The sequence below is a fragment of the Carettochelys insculpta genome, chromosome 6 (genome assembly GCF_033958435.1).
Source record: "Carettochelys insculpta isolate YL-2023 chromosome 6, ASM3395843v1, whole genome shotgun sequence".
In the NCBI taxonomy this organism is placed as follows: Eukaryota; Metazoa; Chordata; order Testudines; family Carettochelyidae; genus Carettochelys; species Carettochelys insculpta.
Genome location: NC_134142.1, coordinates 56,112,218 through 56,135,352, shown reverse-complemented (window position 1 = coordinate 56,135,352; position 23,135 = coordinate 56,112,218). Strand labels below are relative to the sequence as shown.

At 38.9% G+C, this 23,135-nt stretch overlaps 1 protein-coding gene across 12 annotated transcripts in view; it reads left to right on the top strand.

Moving 5' to 3' along the window:
* Positions 1-23,135, top strand: part of MEIS2 (Meis homeobox 2) — a 197,751-nt gene that overhangs the window by 28,804 nt on the left and 145,812 nt on the right. For 6 of the 12 annotated variants that reach the window (XM_074996927.1, XM_074996929.1, XM_074996928.1 and 3 more), the window contains exon 8: positions 14,340-14,441. The exons of the other annotated variants lie outside the window; for them this stretch is intronic. In XM_074996927.1, coding sequence (XP_074853028.1) covers positions 14,340-14,441 — 102 coding nt within the window. The remainder of the gene's footprint in view (positions 1-14,339; positions 14,442-23,135) is intronic. 12 annotated transcript variants of the gene reach the window in all.

The window sequence follows — 23,135 nt, the reverse complement described above, 5'->3', positions numbered from 1 at the left end:
TAACACCTCATGTCTTCTTTACAGTCAAAAGGCTACCACCTTTTTATTATTTCTTTATTGCCAACTTTTATTTTTATTTCTCTGAATTAAGCCAAATCCTGAGCTGTGATTTGCCACTAGTTAAAGATTTTAATGTAATAATTTGCATTTTGGAGATGGCAAATATTTTTATTCAATAAATGCTTGGGATGTAGAGTTAGTTATGAAGTGGGATGGAATGAAAATCGTGCATCAGTATATACCTTCCATCTTGTGATGTTTCTGCAATAGCCAACCTGGGGCTCCAAGCCTTTAAAGATTTGCACGTATGCTTAGATTTATGCATTGTGAATGCCCCCTGAAGCCAATGGGATATCTTTCATGAGTAATGCTGAGCATTAGAGTAAGTCTCTGCAGAATTGAGGCCTAAATGGTGAATTAACATTTAGGGTCTAAAATTCTTCCTGAAGAAGTCAGTTGCAAAGCCTCCTTTGAACTACAAGGTGCAGGATTTTATCCTCAGTTATTGTCTTTCCTACAACTGGGTTAGTTACAGATAGTATATTGTAAATAATACGAGTATTCTGTTACCTAGTTTCTTAACTTTTACTTTGGTGGAGCTGACTGAAAATTTTCACTCAAAATATAGTTTCATCAGAGATGGCTTCTATTTTTCATAAGTTTTCCCAAGATTTTTGACTAAATTTTTAATATTTTCAGAATCATTAACATTTTTCATTTGTGAAGAAACAGGTTTTCTTACCAAATTAAAAAAAAAACAATGAAACAATTCTGATAAAAATATGCTAAAAAATTGATTCATTTTGAATCCTGAAAAAAAAAATGAAATGACTTCAGAATTTTGACTTTCTGGGGGCGAGGGGATTGTTTGTCTATTTTTGAACCATTTGTATTTAGCAATAGGCTATTTAGCAAAAAAAATTTAATGGATCGCCAGATGCCCCACCCCCTCAACCAGGTGCTACCACCTCCCCAGCCAAAAGCTGCCCACCCCCAAGCCAGGTACCTCCCCCACCCAGATTACTCGCTGAAGCTGCCCTGGGCTGAAGCCCATACCACAGCTGGACACATGACCATGTGATCTTCCCTGAGCTGAAGCTACACCGCGACAGGAGCCACCACAGTGCGAGCCACCCCTGGTTGAAGCCATGCCATGGCTGCAGCCTGCTGGGGCCAGAGGAGCTGCCTCCACCGTTGCTGCCACACACTTGTTCCACTATGTGGTGGTATGTGTAGGTGGAGTGGCCAGAGGTGCAGCCCACATGTGCAGCTCCTTCGAGCCTCATTTCCCCATGCTGCGCTGCCCCATTTGCCACATGTGGGAAATGGGGAGCATATTGAACGCTGCAGGGCTAGATGTTGGCTATGTCTATACTATGAGCTAGAAAAAAATAAAAGAACAGAGAGGTAGAACATGATTCCTTAAGCAAAAAATCTTAATGGTTTGACAATAACAAAAATAAACCAGAGACTTTGTGGATCTTTGTTGGTCATGTTTTTTTTTTTTTATTTGATGTTCACTAGAAGCCTAATCTACAAACATTTAGTTGAGCAAAAGTGAGTAGTGCCGCCGCAGAATCAGGCTCTCAAACTTCAGTCTTCATGTCAACTTCTTATTCGACATACTGGCAGAGGGCATTTTCAAATATTACTAAAGAAGTATTTGATTATGAAACAGTGTTTTAGTCTGACATTTTCATTTTGATCCTAAGCTGCCAACGCTTTGTTTTATGAAGAGATGTAGCTGGGTTTTTTTTGTTTATTTCTTTGTTTCTACTTATTAGATCTTTACTTTGACTGAAGGTCTTTCATGTTCTTGAAGTCCAAACAAAATTAGTCTCATATTCTGCATTCAGAAATTATGAATTTCTTTTTAGTGAAGTATCTGCTGCCATATTAGCAAAAAAGTTTATTAGATGTCTGTCTTTCTGAAGTATGAAACAGTCAAATATATTTTGCCAGAGAACAAGATTCCACATGTAACCCACACATGCTGGATGTGATTTCCTGTCCCATGTGGTGGCGCTGAGACCACTTAAAGAGAGTATAATGAGGCTGCTCTACAGACTTAGCTAATAGCAAGTTGTCTTTTAGCTCATGTGGTAGAGGCTCATGCTCTCAGGTTCAAGGATGAATTCTACCTGTACATGACTGAGGACTGCTCATATCATAACCTCTAGATGTGACCAGGCATTTGTCCACAGTGTTATTTTTCCTTTGTTCAACATTGCTTTAGTTTTTATCATGTAGAATACTAAAGTCCATAAATTATATAGTACAAATTTACCTTTAATTCTTATACTAGTTCTGTAGGTTTAATTCTTAAGAAAATAATTATCTTCCGTCATCTGTTTAACTGTGGCAGTCATATGCCCATTTGTGGTAGTGTCTCAACGGATTTACTATTGCGGAAGACTCTGTGGTCTTTTTAAGTGCCTAGAATATCAGGATTTGAGAATGCACAGATGATCCTGTATAGCTCATTCCAAGAAAAAAAGTACAAAAGGAAGTTTCTAGTAAACAGACATCACTAAGCCATTTCTCATAGTCTGTGCTTTTTTTTTGTGTTAAAAAAAAAAAAGGAGCTGATACTTAGCTGGCTGGCTGCCTGTCCGAGCCCCCCGCCAACAGCCAATCCTGTGGCTGGGGCTGCTGAGCTGCCGGTACTCAGGACCGGTGAGTACCAGCAAAAAAAAATCACTGCTCATAGTAAAGGGTCTTGAGTGTTTCTCTGGTTTCTAATTATTTTATCATCAAACTTTCAAAGTATTAAAGGGATTCATCAAAGAACTGTCCCAAGGTTCTCAGCTTTTGTTCTGTTGTTAAATTTAAATGGAAATAGTTGGGTAGGCAGCAATTATTATTTTATATCTGAAAAGTATGAAACATCTCATACTTATGCCTCTTTATAGAGTCATAGAATCATAGACGATTAGGGTGGAAGAGTCCTCAGAAGTTCGTTGAAACCATTCCCCTTTGCAAAGCAGGACCAATCCTAACTAAATCATTCTAGCCAGGGCTTTGTCAAGTTGGGCCTTAAAAACCTCTAAAGATGGAGGTTCCAGCAGCTCCCTAAGTACCCATTCTAGCGCTTCACCACCCTGCTAATGAAATTGGTTTTCCTAGTATACAATGTAGATCTCCCCTTCTGCAACGGAAGTCCATTTCCTCGTTCTGTCATCTGCCACGGCATCCTAGACCCATCCTCTTTGGAACCCCTTCAGGTAGCTGAAGCTGCTACCAAATGCCCCTAACTCTTCTCTTCTACAGAAAACTTCAAAAAACCAAAAATACTCTATATATCTTTACTGATAGAGGAAATTTGTTTTACCATAGATTCATTGTACAGGTCATTTACCTATTCTGGATTTTATTAGCATTCCCAAGTTTGATAATACTTTGGCATAAAGTCTTATTTATAGGCAAGATTTATGAAGGAAAATCTTTCTTAATTTTTTAGATATTTTATTCTTTCTGTCAATATGCAATTTTGCCTTAATTAAATATTTGTCTGATTTGTTCTTTTGGGTTTGTTTTATCTTCCGAATCTGAACATTTGGGCAAATCTTACAGACAGGGCTCTCAAATCTAGTAATTCATCCTTTAGGGGTTTTTTTCAGTCCCTTTTTTCCTTCTTAAAAACTAATCCCACAGTCCTGGGATCACCAAAGAGAAAATTATTTCAGCAAGTAGTCTACACTAGTAAAATTTAGGTTCACTGTGTGATGAATAGCTCTCCTTTAAAGAATCAATGGCTATCAATTTCTTTTGTTTAGTAGATGTAGATTGTCCTTTCTTTTATATTTGCAGAAGAATTTTAAATCTTTTAAAGTAATCTTTGCAGTCATGCTTACCAAAGAAGATCGACTGCTCCAGGTAGATCTTTTTGGGTGCCATTTCTGTGTGTGGGTATGAGTGTGTGTATATATAATAATATTTTGTATGTGAAGCTGGAAATTATATAGAGCTATATTGAGAAGCTACAATCTTCATTGCACTTATTTTTTCCTAAATATATAAGTGCAAAGTAATTTATTCTGTTTGTACTGGGGATATGAATACATTTTCCCTCTTTTTTATTCACATGTAATCATTTTACCTGCTTCCCTACTGTTATTTCCATTTAAGGTTCAGCAGTTCCTAAGAGACTGAAAAGTTGCCTGGTGTGTAATTTATAATTTAGCAGCAAACCCAGCACAGCTCCTTTGGGTGTGACGCCCTTTTTGGTCAATCTTGGTAAATTTTTGGTTTTGATCAGAAGGTCATTGGTTGAGTCTCAGCTGCGGTAATGTGCAATGGAGGCCCACATGCACAGTCCAATGGGAACTCCCATTAATTGATTATTTCTGTTCTACTGTCTGGCAGCCACTTGGCAAACATAAAACAATTCATTTGCTCATCAGATTGTTTTGGAAGGACATGGATGAACAATTTTGTCAGGTGGGAGTCAAAAACAACACTCTAACTGCATGACATTTTATTAGCTGTTCCTTGAATCTTCTTATACAGTTCACATTTGCAGGAGGAAGATATCTTAGCTATACTAATAGCACTTTTCCATCTCAAACATCGGTGATCCTGTGAACTTGTTCTAGACAGACGTTGATTCTTTGCTTCCTCTTCATAAGAATAATCTTTCCACAGAAATTGTTGAAAGGCCTTGTGGTCTGATGCGTCCCTAATCTTTTTGGTATCGCTCAAAAAGCTATGTCCTAGCTCGTAAACACTCATGCATCAATAGAAATGCTAGTATGTCATTAACTAATTTTAAAAATATGGGTTAAAATATATACTTTACATTTTAAATTATTTAACATGTATCAGAAACACATTAGAATGTTTCATTTTGTAATCTACAGTGTTCATGGAAGGGAATTATCTTCCCTACATTCAGGGCATTACTTTCAGCTGCCATTTTCTTTTTATTTCACCTTACTCTCATATAAGCCTTTCATTTCTGCTTTTCTCTCTGCCATTTTCTTTTGCCTTTCAGAAAACTTTCCTAGAAGCAGCTCTCCTTTTCTTTAATTCCTAGTACGTTTTCCTAACAAAAAACCCCTTTAATCCATTCTTCTGTTCTCTGCACTGCTTCTTTTACAGTTGGTGGCTCTCTGGGGTCTTTCTGTTAGTTGCATTAGGTATCTATGAGGTTTGTAGGTTACAGGTTTGGTTGAGAGGTGTAGACTTCATCAGGATTGATTTGCCTAAATCAGATGTGAGCTTAGTTAAGTTTAAGGCTTGGACAAAGATTTCAGTCATTTCTTTGTTTGAGTCAGTCAGCTCAGCCCATCCCTATTAAAAGTAGTAGAGACCCACAAAACATGTTAACATTGTGTAGTGTCCAGGGAAATCCACTGAAACTTGGCCTTCATTTAGGATTCCCTCTGAGGAGCAAATTCCCATGGCCACTTTTGAAGCTTTAAAAGCTTTGGCTTTGTTTTAAAAGGCCTCTGAGCATAGGCAATGTTTTCATAGGCATTTAAAAAAAAAAACTGGAGCTTTTAAACCTTCAAATGTTGCTGCAGGGATTAACTTCACTGCTTAATAGACTAAGGCTGAGATAACACCTGCAAAAAGTGTGTGCACATTTGGATTTTGTGAAAATTGTGATGGAGAATCTCAAATGACCCACAAATGTGCTACGCTCATAAAGTGACAGCTCTGCATATGTCTGTGTTTAAATCTCTCCTATTATTATATACTGTCCGTTCCATTGTAAAGAATCTTTACAGGTAAGCTACTCTTTTTACTTTCCTTGGGAAGGGCTGGTATAGATCAGCCCATAGGATTTTTTTGAACATTCTTTCATTTGTTCTAAGTATGTGCCCACAGGGTGTAAACGCTGGAAAATGGTCTTCAGTGGAACAGAATGAGTAAAAGTCATCCATTATGTTTCATTATCTAAAGATCATTTTGCCTCAGCATTACTATTGCCTTCTACAGTTTGCATTACTTTCACAATAAAATGTTTTTTAGCAACCCTTCATATGATTGAATGATTCACACTTAGTGTAGCTAAAGTCAAACTGAAAGTTTGTGAATTAGAAAGAGAGGATGAAGATACAACTATACAAGTTGCTGACAAGTCATAAACATCAAAGTCTATGTGCCATTTTCAGCAGCAGTACACTTACGATTATATAATTTAGGTGCATACCTCAACTTATATTTTTTCAGATATTTAGATATCAGGACAAATATTCTTATTATGCAACAGCATTTTGTTTTTCAATTCTCTGCACCTCCCTCCAAAGCTAAGAAGGCATGTAAACATATGTTCCAGGGTTGCAGATAGTAAATTGGCAATCTTGGCACCAAATAACCTGCTGGAACTAAAATGTCAATTCAGAACATGTGCTTAATTTAACAGTCCATAACCCTGTTTTTAGAACATTGAAATATCTACCCTGAGGAAAGCTCATAAAATGTAGGTCTTTAAAGTTCATAGATTAGACCAATGAAACTGCAACTGTTTTAAGAATGTGTATCTCCATTGGCTCCTATTAATCCAAGATGGCTAAGTGTGTGGAATACAAGACATGAAAGCATTGGAGAAGATTTCTGGGAAGTGTATTTTGGTAGGTTCAGTGATTAAAAGAAAAGAAAAAGAAGAATCCTCAGGGAGAATTATTTTGAATTTGGAAGGACTGGGTATTGAAGATGGGAAAGAATCTCAGCTTGGTTTGTGAGGGCATTTAATTGAGCCTTTTTATATCAGTTAATGATTAATTCCACAAACTGCTTTTTTTCACATGGTCACACAATGTTAATAGTGTTTCTCAACTTTTAATGTGAAGGAATTGGAATGGGGTATGTTCAAATATGCAAATGTAATTTTTTATATGTTTTTTTCTGGGTATGGTAATTTTTCTGACAAACTGCTTGCAATTTTGCTTTTTCCCCAACTGTGTCCTTTCCACAAATTAGATGCATTACTGTTATATACTTTGGAATATAGTGCAGTCTATCCTGTTTTTTATGAAATAAACAGCAGAATCTCCAAGTACTGAATAAAATGACAAAAAGAAAACAAGAAAAAGTAATATTTAGATAGTTAATTTTGTGAGTATTTTTGATTGATTGCCCATAGTGTTTCATACAGTTTTGATAGCTGAGTAAGACTGAGGAAAAACAATATGTTTTTAATAAGGAAATTATTTAGACATACAAAGTGTTTATGTATCTCAATGAGAACAGTGCATTGTTAACAGTGACTGCATGCATCACATGGTGCAACCTTTTGACAACTGAGTGTCTGCTGGAGACATCTGTGAAGTATGACCTTTTGACCTAAGAAAGAATGCTCTGAAGGTGGGGGAATGCAACTATCAGAGTATCAGTCCTGGCCTAATGTACTTTCTCAGAATGCCCACAGAGAACCCTATATGATCCTACTTTCAACACAAAACAGTTATGCGAAAATTTAGTAGGGTCTTCTAAAATGTTAAAGGCCTGATTGTGAGTTTACACCAGCATAAATCAGGAGGTTAAGTTAGTAGTCAATCTGCTATAAAACTGATGTCAAATGAGAATCAGTCCCTTAACCTTTATATATTCTCATCATGGGATTTGTAGTCTAAACAAGGGTTACTAATATCATAAATGCCTGTTATTCTGTCAGAGCAGATTTATTTCTGTACATCACTTTTTCTTCTGTGAGCAGCATATGGGCTACATCACACAACTTGAATCTGTTTAAATGGAAGGTTATAAATTGCAGCATTCAGAGATACTGGGTTTTGGTAGTTGTTTTGTCTTGTTTAGGACAATGCACTACATTGCTTTAAAAGCCTTTCCAGTAGCCCTGATCTTCACATAAAAGAAAATCCATTGTACAGGCTGTAATCTGAGAAACTTTCGGTTATCGTGCCTGTTTTTATTCACCAGTGTTGATCCCCCTGTGCATATGACCCTTTGAAAAGCAACGACATGTTGGCAATGCGTCTTCTTGTAAATGTTGTTGTGTTTATAATGCTCATTCATAAAGACAGGTCCAGACTGTCTGTTGGTCAACAGGTCTTCTGTTGTAGCAGGTGATGTGGTTGTTCTAGTCTCAACAACGCATGCCACTTTTTACTTAAATGATATTGTGGAAATGTATAACTGCTGAAAACAGAACAGTAAATATCCTATCCCAAAAGGTGGAGCAGTTTTGAAAAAAAAAGCAGGCTACTTTTTTTTTTTAGTCCCACGGTGCATCCGCATGCTTCAGTACTGATTTCTCAGCTAGCTGGGTCCCAGGAGGCCTTATTGAGTGCTGCAGTGCTCTGGGAGTTGCAGCTGTATAAAATGAAAAAAAAATGGTAGTTTGTACAAATTGTTCTTTACCTTGGTTTGGGTTCAGAATGGCAGCTGCACTCCGACTTTGTGTGTGACAGCACAAAGGACAGCAAAAGTGAAAAGCAAGTCAGCAAGTAGAGAGACAAAAGCAACCATCAGCTAATACAGCTCCACATGGCCTGACTAATTTATGAGAAAAAACTGTTCTGTTCATTGGATCAGCACTCTGAGGAGGCAGGTGGAATTGTAGGAAGTTTTCATTGACTCTCTTGAGCAACTAAGGAAGCCACTAGAGATTCTTCTCAGTTTGAACTTTATCAGGGTCTACGCTTAATCAATATGGTATTGGAAAAAGAATTAATTACTAAAGCAGAATAAAACAGCTGCATTTTAAACTAAGGATCCATCAATTCAGTAATCTTCCAGTTACAGGCTAGGTGCCGTGAGGATCATTTTGACTTCATGTAATGAGGAACAGAGGGAGTTTCCTCATGAACAGGCTGGGAATTCACATTAGCCTATTTCAGCTATTTGTCATCAGTACAACTCATTTCTCCCCTTCTGAATTACAATTTGTATTTGATATACTGTCAAGCCCACAAAATTCCCATATTCATGGAACTGAAAGCATTAATGCGGAAATCATTGTCACCATGAGAAAAAGTCTTAACCTTCCTGAGCCTCTTTATTCTATAGGCTGCGGCCTGAGTGGTTTCATGCTGGACATACCTCTATTGTGTTCATTGTGAGGGTCAGAGACCTGCCTGTTGAAGAAGCAGTAATTTGAACACAGCCTGTAAATGTTTCATCTGTAATTTCCATAATGGTGAATTTCAAGGAGGGCTGAGAAGGGTTATGGGAGATGAATTAGGTTTTTAGTGAGCTCATTAGGAAGCCAAACAGAGTTTAGACAGCAAGGCGGTGAGTGTGGCTGTAATCAGTTCTGCTCGCTTTGTTCCCTGCCTTCGGGACATTTTTCGAAAACTTCGTGGCAGGGGCTGATGAGAATATACTGAGCAGAGGCTGCAATCTGATGGTTGACTTGTTGATTTGTAAACCTCCTAATTCATTTTTTGTTCAATTTAATCTTTTCTTTCTTAAGGAAAATTAGTTGAATGTTAGCCCCCTTTGCACTATTCACCTCTTAAATTATGCTCATTTTGAAGAGGCTTGTTATGCTTGAATAAACATGAAATGACTTGGCATTTTCCCATAAGAGGCACACCCATTTTAACACCATGTATTTACCATTCCTGGAAATGTCTCATTAACTTCTGAAAATCTGTGAGAATGATATTTTTGGGCTACTGTAACACACCTCTTGGCAGTCACAGAAGGCAGTTTAGTTAATGCCTCATAATATCCATTTTTATTCTCAACATGAAGAAAGGCTCTCTATAGAAAATTGATGCAGTTTGCTCTGCTAATTTTCATGCTCATTCCAATTAATTTAACATGACCCAGATTTTCTTCCTCGGGCTCATCCTGACTAATTAGTAAGGCAACACCTAGAACAAGTTATGTTTAATAACATTAAGGAACACTAGTTGTGAGAGATTTTGATGCTAATAAAGATATTCATTGAAGGGACAGATATTGGATGTCAATTATGGTATGTAATTTAGAAATCCCAATGTGCTGCATAGACTATAGGAAGGCTAGCAAATCAACGTGGGAGTTAGTGGTATTTTTTAAGACTTCGGAATCACCTAACTATCCCCTGGGATCAGTTAAGTTTTTTGTTTCTATTTTGTTTTGATAATTTATTTTGATTTTGGAACAACTAATGCTACAGTAGTGGTGGTGCTGCTATGGAGTGACAACCTGTGGACCATCAAGGGTAGGCCCAGGCCTTCATTTATTTATTGAACCCTGTCACAAAAGGGAGTGTAACCGTGGGCATCAGAAAGATGCACTGGTAGAAGGGAAAAGGATGGCTTCTCCACCCCCTTCATTTAGGCTCTTCATAATTTTGACATTCAGATAAATCAATTTCTGTCAGAAACTAAATAAACTGGTTTTAAAGAGAAACAGGTGTCTGACATCTGAGGCCTCATTAGAGCCATACAGATGTACTACCAGAGCTGGTGCTTCGCATGCTGCAAAAATGGGCCAACAAACTTGCCTTTTGTGACATGAATTTTTTCCACACATAGGCACGGAGAAGTTATATGTCTCGCCATGTTACATAGAATACGAAACAGAGAGAATCTATAGTTATATGTGTGGTTTTGTCACAAAGAATTGAAAAATGTTTATAGGTAAACATTAAGGGCCTGCTCCTTCTCCCACAGAAGTTAATGGGCTTGATTCTGCATTGCCTTGCACCTTTCATAAGTGCTGGCACCATTCCAAAGTGCTACCAACCTAAATTCTTTGGGAAGCATTTTACATGCCCTTTGCACCAGTGCCAATGACAACGCAAGGCACAGGGCAGTGAAGAATGATGTGCAAAGAAAGTGCTACCATTGACTTCAGTGGGAGCAGGGGCAGCATTTTGCACAGTTTTTATTAAGGCCAAATGACCATTTATAGCAATAGGATTTGAGCTGGAATAAAGGCTTAGTAAAAATGGTGTAAGCACTTCAGGATTTGGCCTAAAAATTGATGGAAAATGTATTGGCTATTTTGATAGAAATTATGCAAATTTGCAATCTGAGGGATGTTTCTGCACTTAGTCAAGTGAACGCTAAGGTTGCCAATAACTTGAGGAGGGACAAGATTATTCACTCTGGCTATGTCTACACTAGAGAGTTTTATCAACAAAGCCTGCATTGCATCTACATTCCCAAAGCATTCTGTTGACAGTAAATCAACAGAACACGGCACGTCTGTCGAAGGCATTCTGCCAGTCCCCCATGAGCTAGAATCCCCCTGTCAACAGTTTCTGTCAACAGAAAGCTGGTCTGGATGTTCCTGAGGGCCCTCTGTCAACAGACAGTGCTTCCGGGACACCAGGCAGCTCTGTCTATTATGCTTCCGTTAGGCTGTTCTGTCGAGAAAGTGGTTGGGCAGTCTGACTGCTCCCTGTCAACAGAGCAGATTGCTCTTTTGATGTGCTTGGCCGTCTGGCCACAATCTGTTGACAAAAGTTTTGTTGGAGGTTATCTTCTGACAGAAACTTCTGTGAACAGATCATTCTAGTGTAGACATAGCCCATGTGTGTATAAATTTCCATCACCAATGCTTATTCCTACTTTATCTCTTCCTATATTATTTCTTTATACATATCTGAAGGCAAAGGGAAAAATATCTCTTTAGTTTTTCCTTAAATGTGCAATTTGAAACAAAGTATTAGAAAATACTCTTACAATATATGCATTTGGCAAGTATGGAATATGGAATGATCAAGGTGGCTCAAAGACAAGATGGTCCACATAGGGAGTACAACACATAAATGAATTCACGTTTGCCATACTAAATAATAACAGCAATAATACTAAGGGCTGCAACACAATCCTCTCAAAGGATATTTCTATGGTAGTTGTGCTCCTAATTCACCTGGGCACTTTGGAAATCCCTCCACCCACAGTCACTTAATGACTCAATGATAAAGAAGGAACTAGAACTCAAGTCTCTTTCACCAGATCATACTGCAGCTCCATTGTGATTAACTGCTGTATAAACCACATAGGCTATGTCTACACTACCATGATCTATCGTCAGAAGTTATTGTCTGCTGACAGAGAGTAGCCAGACTATCTTGATAGAATGGCCAACTGGAAGCACAGCAGACAGGGCTGCCCAGTGACCTGGAAGTCCTGTCTGTTGACACAGGGGGCCCCCCAGTGCAGCATTCACACTGTTTTTTGTTGACAGATTCTGTTGAGAAAGTCATTCTGCCTCATAGGGGAGAGGCAGAAGGCTGTCGATGAAAATGCCAAGTTCTGTCAACAGTATGTCAATAGAACACATTTTTAGTGTGGACGCTGCATGAGTTTTGTCAACAAAACCAGGGTTTTGTTGACATAACGCTCTAGTGTAGACATAGCCTAAGTGTTTTAGAAGTTGTAAAGGTACTAAAATCAAGCAGAAATGTCTGAAGTATGGAATCACAGTTGTCTAATGTCTGAGTGTGAAAGTCTTGTTGCCGCTATTGATTATAATTTTTAAGGGGAAATGATGGCAATGAGCAGTATGATAATTTTTAAGGGGGTATGGGAGGCTGTATAATGTAGTCTGTAAATGCCAGGCATAAGTATACAGGATACATTGTCAAGGTGAAAATTTCACAATTAGCCAGTTGAAAAACTGCTTTTATAAATAGTCTTGCAGTAAAGAAACCGAGTTGACCATTTCTGCAGTGATTCCTAGCTAGTGTCAGAGCATGACAATTCTGTTGTACTGGGTCAGCAGTGAATACCTCACTCAAATGGTGCAAAGTCAGCTGGTACTTAATTCTTTATCTCCTCAAGAGTGCATTCACTGACTTTATCACTGAGAAGAATGACTCCCTTGCCTAGTGTGATCAACATCAGCAAATTTGCTGCATCAGCCTATTTAGCCTTGACTGCTACTTGGTTGGTGGGGTTTAGATCTGGTCATACGGTACAGATGTCAGTTCTCTAATAGGCTAGGTGAATCTAGAACAAGTTTGCCTGGAGAGCACACTCACTTTTAGCCCTTTAAAATGCAGGAAAAAGAAACCTTTATAAAACATGTAGTTTTGTCCACTTGAGGCCCCACTGTGTAACTAACATTGTTCCCTTACAAAGGGGACTAGGTGGGTTTCCTTTTAAAGCCAATGTTCTAATCACATAGGGCTTGTCTATACTTACTAGAAGACCGACGTCCTGGCGGTCGATCTTCTGGAATGCTTCTGGTGATGACCTGGCAAAATTGACCTCTCTGGGCTGAGCCATTGACCTGTGTATTCCATTCTATTGTGTGGAGTAAGGGATGTCAACATGAGCCTATAGAAGCTTGTCTTCACTGGGGAAGTAAGTCGATTCTGCTAGGTAGATTCTAACTACGCAAATGCCGTAGCTAGAACTGTGCATCTGAAATCGACTTATTTCCCTAGGGTAGACAAGCCCATAGAGGGGCTGTATGTGACATAAGTTGCTCCATTGTACCTGGCACTGAATACCACTTCCACTGTGACTCAGACTCACATGTCAGGCTCATGTACAGCACAACACAGCCTCAGGTCCCAAAGAGGCTTTGTCATTCCTTACCTTGAGCAATGAGTTTTTAAATACTTAAAATTAAAACAAATCAGTGCTCTGCATCCTCTCTAGTTCCCCATTCTTTTTCCCAACCTTTCATTTTCCAACCACAATTCCCAGAAAGATTTTGTTAAAAATCCATCAATTCCTAGTGTTTCTACCAAATCATAAGTCATTCTTTTTGTGCTGTTTTCAGCTTACTACTCAAAGAAGGTCCAGAACTGAGTACTAGTAGAGTTGATTAGTGGACTACCCTCTCCTTCTGGCCTCTGCCACACCTCACTGAAATAATTCAATAAATGTTCTGAGCAGCAGGAAGGTGACCTGGTATCGAATCTAAGCAGCAAAGAGGTTATTAATGTGAGCAATCTGACACCTGTTGATCAGAATTCCTGCATCTCCCAACCTACTCTTTTAAGCTCTGTACCTTATAAGAATTAAGAAATTCTATTCTACCTATGTTTCCCCTCTTGTGGCTCGTTTCAAAGTAGTTCATAATGATCCACCATTCCATGCTTCCAGCTTTGAATACTTGTTCATAAAAGTCATTAGTTCATTTAACCAACATTTTAGGCTACTCTGGTAACCATTTTTAAAATACATGATACATGTATGTGGTTGAGATATGTATTTCATACTTTATCAGTCTTTTGCTAACATTTTGGGCCTCCTAAGCAAGCAATTGTGAGCCTGATCTGAAGCCCGTTGAAATCAACGGTAGTATTTCCATTGATTTCAGTGGGCTTCAGATCAGCCTCTGTGTTATTGAGACAAATAAGATACTACTTAGACCACAAAAATTATGTTTAAAGTATAAAGGGTTTAACATAAACCTAAAATAGCAGTGTGTCAGTGTTCCAACTTAACCCTTCGCATTCTGGCATTTTCCAGACTGCCAGCCAAATGAACACTTTAGGAGGAGGTGTATATATATGTCCGCAGCACCCAGAGGGTTAATCCACCCCATTGTGCATAAGTGTTGGAGCTCTTATGGTATGTAAGATCACACAAAGTTTGGAGTTGTTTTGTATTCTTAATATACAGTCTCAGGACCCAGCTTCTTTGGTGTTGTTAGGGTATCTGCTGTGAATGTGTGTGAACATCAGCTCTCCTATTTGTATTTTGAATTAAATATGCATTTGTGTACCATGTAACCAGAGTGCATGACAAAAGCTTTTATAACTTGTTCCTACTAATGCACAGTTGCCACTTCTAAAACATTTAATAGTCACACATTCTCAGTTTTTGTTATAAATCCCCAAAAAGGGTTTTATGGATTCATGGCCTGACAAATGTTCTTTTAACAACTGAAGTATTTGCACTTCAAGGAATGGGGAGGGGAAAGCATCTTAAAGGGGTAAATTTCTATCTTACATTTCCAGTCCTAACAGGGCTTTAAAAGCTGGTTTAAAATTGCTCTAAAGCTGAGCTCTCTTATATGTGACATTTCAGCTATTGCAAATTTTTATAGCTGAGTAATAAACCCCTACAAATAGGGGTTTCTAATGGGAACATTGATAGACCACTAACTACAGCTGTATTATTGGGAACCAGTGTAAGACGGCTGACTATTTAAAAACATGGCATTTGTATCTAGCTGCATGTTTATCAGTGTTGTCTATTGGAAATTTCATTAAAATATTCCATTGTTTTAATTTTCTAAAAACTGTAGATGATGTTCAAGACCATCATTTTCTTTTGTATGAAACATATATATATTTTCACCATTATGGAAGAATTAAATAAATTAATTGTATGGTTTGATTAAGAAAAATAGTTTTAAGAGTTAGAAATTATCTACTTATTCAAAAAGATACATAAAGCATGTCTTTGTCTATGAACAACAGTTGCAAATTGTTAAAGCTTAAATATTAATAAGGTAACGTTAAGTATACCGAGGCAACTTTAGCTATGGGTAGGATTTTAATTGCACTTATTCTGCCCACATTCTTTGATGTTGCTGATGACACAGATATTAGGACATCAGAAATAAAAGCGGATACTTGCTTGAAAACAAATAAAGCTTCTTAATTTATACCCACTTTAGGGGTAACTGCATACATGTGATTGAGGTAATTTTATTCATGCTGAAACAAAAAATAATAATAACCAAATTATCACTGAATATTAACAATATGAATTTGTAGAGGGAGGAGCAGGAGAAAATAAAATTAACTTTTGAAGAGCTAAATACTTTCTGCAAACAAGTCTGTGTTTTGCCTTTTGGATTCTTTAATGACTTGTTGATTCCGAGGCGGTAGCTAGCATTCTTATATGCAGTACTATGAGAAAGCTAAAATGATTACTGTACAGATAGAAAAAGGAACAATTTAAAGGTAATTTCATTTGGACGGCAGCAGCAGGATGCTTTGTATGACAATACTTAACGTGATAAAAATTTAAAAAGAATTACAGCTATTTACATTCAGTTACTTGAAAACAATTACTTCAAAGCCGTCAAAATATTGAGCTGATAATTTAATACGTGCATAAAACAATATATAATTTTCACAATTTGTGCTGAAAAATACCTAATAAAGAGTATGTAAGAAAATTCACTGAGCACTTTCTTTCCCTTTACACCAATGAGTTTCACTTTTGAGGGGAAGAGACTCATAAATCATCATAAACCACAGGTATTAATATGTGTCCCTGTTTAGGAATCGTGCAGTGCTTGTACTTCCATTTGGTTGAATGAGACAAGGGACTGGTCTCGTACTTTTTACTGAGGCAAAACTGCCACTGAACTGGATGGCAGATTTGCTTGAATAAGGAGCGGTTAGTGGCGGTTTTGCCAGAGTGAGAAGTGCAAGACGGGGTCCTGGAAAAAGAGATCCACAATGTTGAATGTATTACCTTCGTTAACTTCTCAGGCTAGCTTTTTCCTCTGCTTCAAGTATCTTAATGATAACATTTGCTGGTTCAAAGATTAATATTTAGCATTCCGGGAAGGACTTTCTAGACACTAGTAACCTGATCAGTGTGGTCTTCTTTTGGTCTCTCACTCTCGCTCTCTCTGAGCCTGGTTCTTTGTATTGGGCAGATGATAGTATCTGGCACATTCCTTGGATGACTTGAAGATAGCAGCCTTCTGTGTTTGGGGCTGAAAGATTGTGAACTCTGCGTTAGCAGAAATGCCACACTGGGGAGGTGAATAGAACATTAAAAAAGCTTTAGCTTAGGTAGTGCAGCGCAAGCAGAGTTGAATTTGAGAGCTGGGACTTAAGTGGACATTTGTCCCTGCTTTCCTCCTTAATAAAATCTGAGCGTTAACTGTGGATAAGGGCATTTGAGAGATCACTAAAAATGAATCATTAGAGTGCCCAGAAGAGCTTTATTATGATGTACTGCAAAGAACTTTAGAATACACTATGTACTTTTATATGTGCTTGTCAGATGCATGCAAGTGTTAGAGTATTACAAAATTAATTTTTTGTCCTTTGCTTCAGAGCCAAAGTAATTCATGGTATTAACTTAACAAAAATGTTTTGAGTCTCATTTTCTATTGCTGTGTCAGAAGAAAGGACTGTTAAATAGAAACCACCAGCTTCATGATCACAAAGATTTTTCTTGTGTATATATTTAATTTAAAAAAATTAACACAGACATACTGACTCACCAAACAGAGTTAAAATCAAAATTAGCAGCATGATATCGGGTTTCAAGACTGACTCCTAATAGGTGGGGGTCTAAAAGCTCTTGTAGTTCGGTTGTTGGGTAGTGTTCATAGGAAGCAGATTTGCAGGAATGAGTCTCTTCCTGTAGTTCTACAAGGATGTTGCTGTGGATCTGTTAATCAAAGTAAAAGTACTATGGAAAACAAATTATTAAACTATACTACAATACCAACTTGCCAGATCCAGAGAAAAAAATGCAGCCACATTTGCATATGTGTCCATCTGTCTGTTTTTACACTTTATATCTCCAGACAGTGGGTGAAATGGTTTTAGTGCAAGCTGCAGTCTGATTTTCCTTCTAACATTATATTTTATGTGCAAATTATTTGCAACTGGACTTTCATTTTCTTGACAGTTGCTAGTTCATAATTGTTCTTTCAAGTAACCTCATCTATCTGGCCATGGTCATTTTAGCTGGAGTAAGCAGCGGAGTTCTGTATGGATAATTTTTGTTAGTTAGCAGATTGTTACCATCTCAATGTTGCTGAAATCCCTAATCTCAGGTCAGCGTGAAGCTGCAGTGGTTACAATCCTGCTGCCTGATGTGGTGTGAATGGAAGTGCTTTCTGTCAGAAACATGTGGTCTCTTCAGTGGAGAGCCTGCGTAAATCCTGTGTAAATAGAGGGAGGCTAACAAAGGATGAGCCCCTGCAGCTCAGAGCATTTGGAGCCATTTGGGGGCTGAATTTGCTAAATGCTGCTTATACAGCCTGAAAAGTTGAAGAGAAAGGAGCATAAAATCCCTTCTTTTTTCTCTTTCTGCTCATGCCCTGGGGGGGAGGGTGTTAAGGGCCAGAGAAGCCTGAGGTAAGCCTATGAAGACTGTTTTTTCAGTGCTCTTTTGAGTGTGAAAAAGGTGGCATGGGTCACTGTCCCCTCTTTAATGTCGGAAAACCCACACAGTCAGTAAATGTTGCATGGAAACTTAAGCATTTCATCTCTTCTCCTGCACTCCATGGCAGTGGGCCATGAACTAGTCACTTGAAAATCACAGAAAAATTTCACTTTAACATGTCCAGACAGTTTAGCACAGCAGGATGGTAAGAGAGATCAGTAATTAGCAGGTTTCCTTGCCGTTCCCCATGTCTGTATCAGAATACTTTCCCCACCTGATGTGAAAAAATGTTGGAGTATAAAGTACTAAACACGAATCTATTGATTTTTATCCCAGCACACATTAGCCTGATCCGAAAACAAAAGGCTACACAAATATTTGATCAGCATTTTAGTTTAAGCAATACCCCTTGTGCAACTGTGCATCCTCTTCACAAGTAAACATCAGCTTTAAAATATATATAGTTATGAGCACTAACCCTCCCCCCAAAAACTTAACAAAATAGCCACCAGCTTTTGCTTTTCACTTAATATCAATCCTATTTGACAATCAAATAAATAAATAAATAAATAAATAAATAAATGGCACCAGGAAAATAATGAAGGGGAAAGCATGATAAAAATCAAAGTTCCAGAAGTTCTTTCTGCAGCATCCCCTCATCCACCACTATCAGTTGCCTCTGAAGTGAACAGAAAACCTCAACAATATCTGAAACATCTTTCCCCTCCCTATAGTAAACAAATAAAATATTTATAACAAATGCCTCCCTGAAAGGGACAGGATGTAAATAACAAGGAAGATACCCATCCAGGAAAAGAAAATACCACATTCATTATTTTTTATTCTTCTTCTTGGGGTGGTCAGTGCATTCTTTGGTATTTTGCAATCAACCCATGTAATTCTTTTGCAAGTGAGGATGCCTGTGTGTATTCCAAATGTGGGTGCACATGCCTATCACACATCAGAGCTGAAATATTTTTTTAAGCAGTGTCCATTGACCCACATGAGCGTTGTTTGTCCCCTTGTGCTTGCAGCCGAGGGTACAATAGGTCGTGTGGGTCGATGCATCTCCTGTTCTCTCTTATTGCAGCATGGCCTCAGTCAGAACCACTGTTCCTTCAAGCTCTTAGCTTGCCAAGGGAGTGAGCTACTTTCAGTTTTTGGTATATAGTTGTATACAGCTGTTCTTTTTGGTGTTCAGTAGTCGTTCGACAGATGTAATGTCTTCTCCCATGGCCAAATGTCACAAGGGAGTTTATAGTTAACTACAGCTTGCAAACAGGGGCTTATTTCTTCCTGAGGGAAACACATGAAAATGCCATTCAGGAAAGGAGGGTGACTTTGTGATAAAGGCACCGGACTGGGACTCAGGAGACCCAAGTTCTATCCTTTCTCTCCTAGTGGTTTTCTGGATGATCTTCTATCCGTCACAGAGGGTCCAGATTCTGAAGTGCCCTTAGTTTGGTGCACAGTTAGAACATAGCGGGATGTTCCTCCTACCCAGTCTGTGTAAGAGCCAAAAGGAATTGTTCCTTGTACTCTGAGAAGCTCAGGATCTTATTTCTCAAGAGGTACAGCTGTGTTTTTGCATCCCCCCCCTTCCATATTTCTTGCAGAGCAGGACTGGTGCAGTAGGGGAACAAAAATATACTTAATAAAGATGTACAGCAGTGGTGTACACTGGGAGTTCCTGGAGCCTTAAAGGTACCTTAATATACCATCTAGTCTATCATCTCACTGTACCTCAGTTTTCTTATCTGTTAAATTAGGTTAATCATTATTTTTTAGTCTTTGGGGTGTTGTGAGACAAAACTAATTAACATGTACAGTGGTTGTTCATTTTTTAAAAAATCTCCATAAAGGAGATGTTATCAGTTGTGGAACTCCAGCCAACAGCCCAGTGGGCTCAACAAGAGTGGGATGGAGTGAGGCACTCTCCCAGAGGATTCCTTCATTCTGGATCTGGTTTTCCTCCTGCATTAGTCCCCTACAGAACAGGCTTTGTGACGTCAGAGCATACAATAAGACTCATGGGTTTTCCTAGTTTTTTTCTTATGACCAGCAATCTGGAATAGTTGGACAAGAAGCAATTTGTTTCTGTCAGGGCTTTTTCTTATTGATCTATTGAGATACTTGGTTTATAATGGTTATAATGGTGCCCAGAGCTCCTTTTATAAATTTAAACAAATAAGGGAAGGTGCATATGTGTCTGCATGTGAAATTCCCACAACAGGATTTTCATGCAGAACTACTTCTCCATGAACCTATTGGGCCTGAACAGTCCCATAGAGGTTTGCATAAAAACCTGCATCTGTACTGCACAATTTGTTCTTTCTTTCCAAAATTCAGACCTGTTAAAGTAGTTGCATTATTTTTAGTACAGTGGTGAACTGGCTTTTTCTCCTAGCTGAGTCATAGTCTTTCTCCCTGTCCTTCAACAATGATGGCTATCGTCACCTGATGATGGCAAAACACAATGTATTTTGTAAGAAACAGTTTTTTGGGTGCCTTGCTGATTATGATCGTGGGAGTGGAACTGCTGTTCGAGATTGGACTTGTGCTGGTTCTAGGCTTCTGTGGGCATCCTATTGGGTTACCATTTTCTTAAGAGTAAGAATTTGGTATCTTCCATATGCATCAATGAAATTCAAAAATCCTATTTGGATGCGATATGAATAGCTCTGTAAGCCACATTAAGTCGAGCTCTGCCTTTTTCCTTCCCTGTGGAGAGGAGAACAATTTAGGAGTAATTGGGGGTGGCAGAACACTCACTGTATAGAGCCTTGTAAGCCAGACTGCCAAGGAGAGCATGATGGACTACAGAGTGGTTGGGAACTGCTTATCCCTGATGATCCCTCACACCTGTGAGCTTTAGGAGCTGTGTCCCTAGTCTCCACCAGGGCTCAATGCTCCCTCTAATCTTTTCCACCCATGTGCTGATTTTTTTCCATCCGTGTGCAGAATCATTTTTATGTGCACTGAAGTACATGTGGATGTGCACCACCAATAGAAACACAGCCTAGCTGTGGGTGCTCTCCTAATCAGCTGGGTGGCATTTGAATTTCCCCCGAGCAGCTGAACAAGCACAGTGCCAGCATCCCTGCCATTTCCACACGCTCTTCCTTTTGTGAGGAGTATTTGTTAGAAACTAGCTCAGTGAGGTAATCCTGGATTTACACTGGTGAAACTGAGACCAGATGTTGACCTGCTGTCTGTCTCCTTATCCCATAACAACAAAAACCTGTGAGGGCTGATATTCCACAGCTTTGTATATTATGTGCTCTGCTCTCCTCCTGTGGGTGTTACTGAGCCTGCTATATGGTGCTTAGAATCTAGAATGGGACTGTAAGCAAGTAAAGAACGGTGCTTCTTTCTCCACTGACTTGGATTCCGTATGGTCATGTACCCTATACAAAGCAGTGGTGGAATTTTTGCCCATGTTTCACTCTCTCTACAAAGGAGTAAATGATTATACAGTGTGCAAGGTAGTGGACTGTCGGCCCCACCATTTTGCTGCTATGGGATAAAGAGACAGACAGTGGGCCAGCACATGACCTCAATTTCTCCAGTGTAAATCCAAGGTTATTCCACAGAGGTCATATGTATAGTAGCAACCTCCCAACATCTGAGGTTCGATTCTTCCATTCTTATGCATACTGTCTTGTACCTTGGTATGCGAGTGGTCTAACCAGTGGGGCCAAGCATGCAGTAAGGATGGTGGAATTGGACCCCTAAGTTATTAAAATATGATTCATTTTCCTATAACAGTATTTCAAAAGTGATTAATCTGGTATGAGATAGGATTAAAGGATCTAAAATCTGTTTCTGATCTCACCAGTGAGGATGTAACTTCTCTGAGTTCACTGAAGTTCCTCCTGATTTGCACTAGTGTTACTAAAACCAGAATCTCCATCTAAGAAGTAAAATTCCATTGTAAATGCAGTAGTCATTTAAGTCATGTTTAACGTGAGTAGCCCTACTGAAGACAGGGCATTAAGGAGCTGCAGGACTGACCTCTTAAATTGTATAAACTGCCCAGTGGTAGTTGGTTTGTCTGCAGGATTTTCTTTCCTCCTCTGTAACTAAGTGGTATAGCAACACAAATCTTATGGTGAGTTTTCATCGACTGTTGTTATTTGGAGGCCTGTGCTTAAATTTCCTTTCATGAGGTGAGGGGAATATGATTGAAACGGCACTGCAAACTTTAGCTGAACTTTCATCTCTTTGCCACTTAAAGCAAAAGGATTCACAATCTCTACAAAAGCTTTAAATGATGCTTTAAGGTTATTGGTTATTTCAGCTGTTCAGACACACTCACACACACTTATTTGTACAGAGAAATAGGAATAATTTATATGTGTCTATAAAGTGTGCATACATCTCTGCACTAAGAAAGGGCCAGAGACTGAAGGAAAGAAGATTATATATCTACACACAGTATGTTCATACACAGCTAAATTTTACATAGGGAGACAAAGATATCTTTATCTAGACAATAGATGGACAAACAGACTGACTGACTTCAAACTTGCACTTTCAGTGTGGCTGTGTTTTCCCTCCCTGCATCTCCGGGTACTGCTTTTCAAAACTGCCTGAGGCTACAGTACAGCACCTCAGATCCCCAAGGCCTATTGCCTGTCTCCTAATAGCTACTCTCCATCTGTGTCACATGAACAGCTGATGAGATAGCTCCAGTGTCTGTGTTTTGGAGAGCACATCTACCCAGGTTAAAATGCTGGGGTTGCCAAGGAGCAGTCAGAAACCATTAGTGTTTGTGAGAATTTGCCTTGCAGCAGTTCCTGGGCATAGTGGAAAGGGTGTGTGTGTATGTACGCAAGGGGTACAGGTTGGAGTGGGGAACATGGGGATGGGCTGGAAGGAAGGAGTTCAGTCTGAATAACCCACATTTCTCAAAAGTAATTGGCACTGTGTAGGACCGGGCATCATTTCTTTTGACGATTTTTGTACCCACTTTCCTCACCTCTGTTTATCATCAGTAGATGCCAAAGAAAAAGAGAGTAGCGACTTCGGGTTCTTGCTGCGGTGTTTGGGCAGATGGAAGGGAGCTGCTCTGCCTTGGGGCAGGGTGGCTGTAATGAAGTGGCCTGTCAGTCTGTAAATAGTGAGGGTCATCTCTTCCATGTGATGGAGGGTATCACATTGCAGTGAAAATGG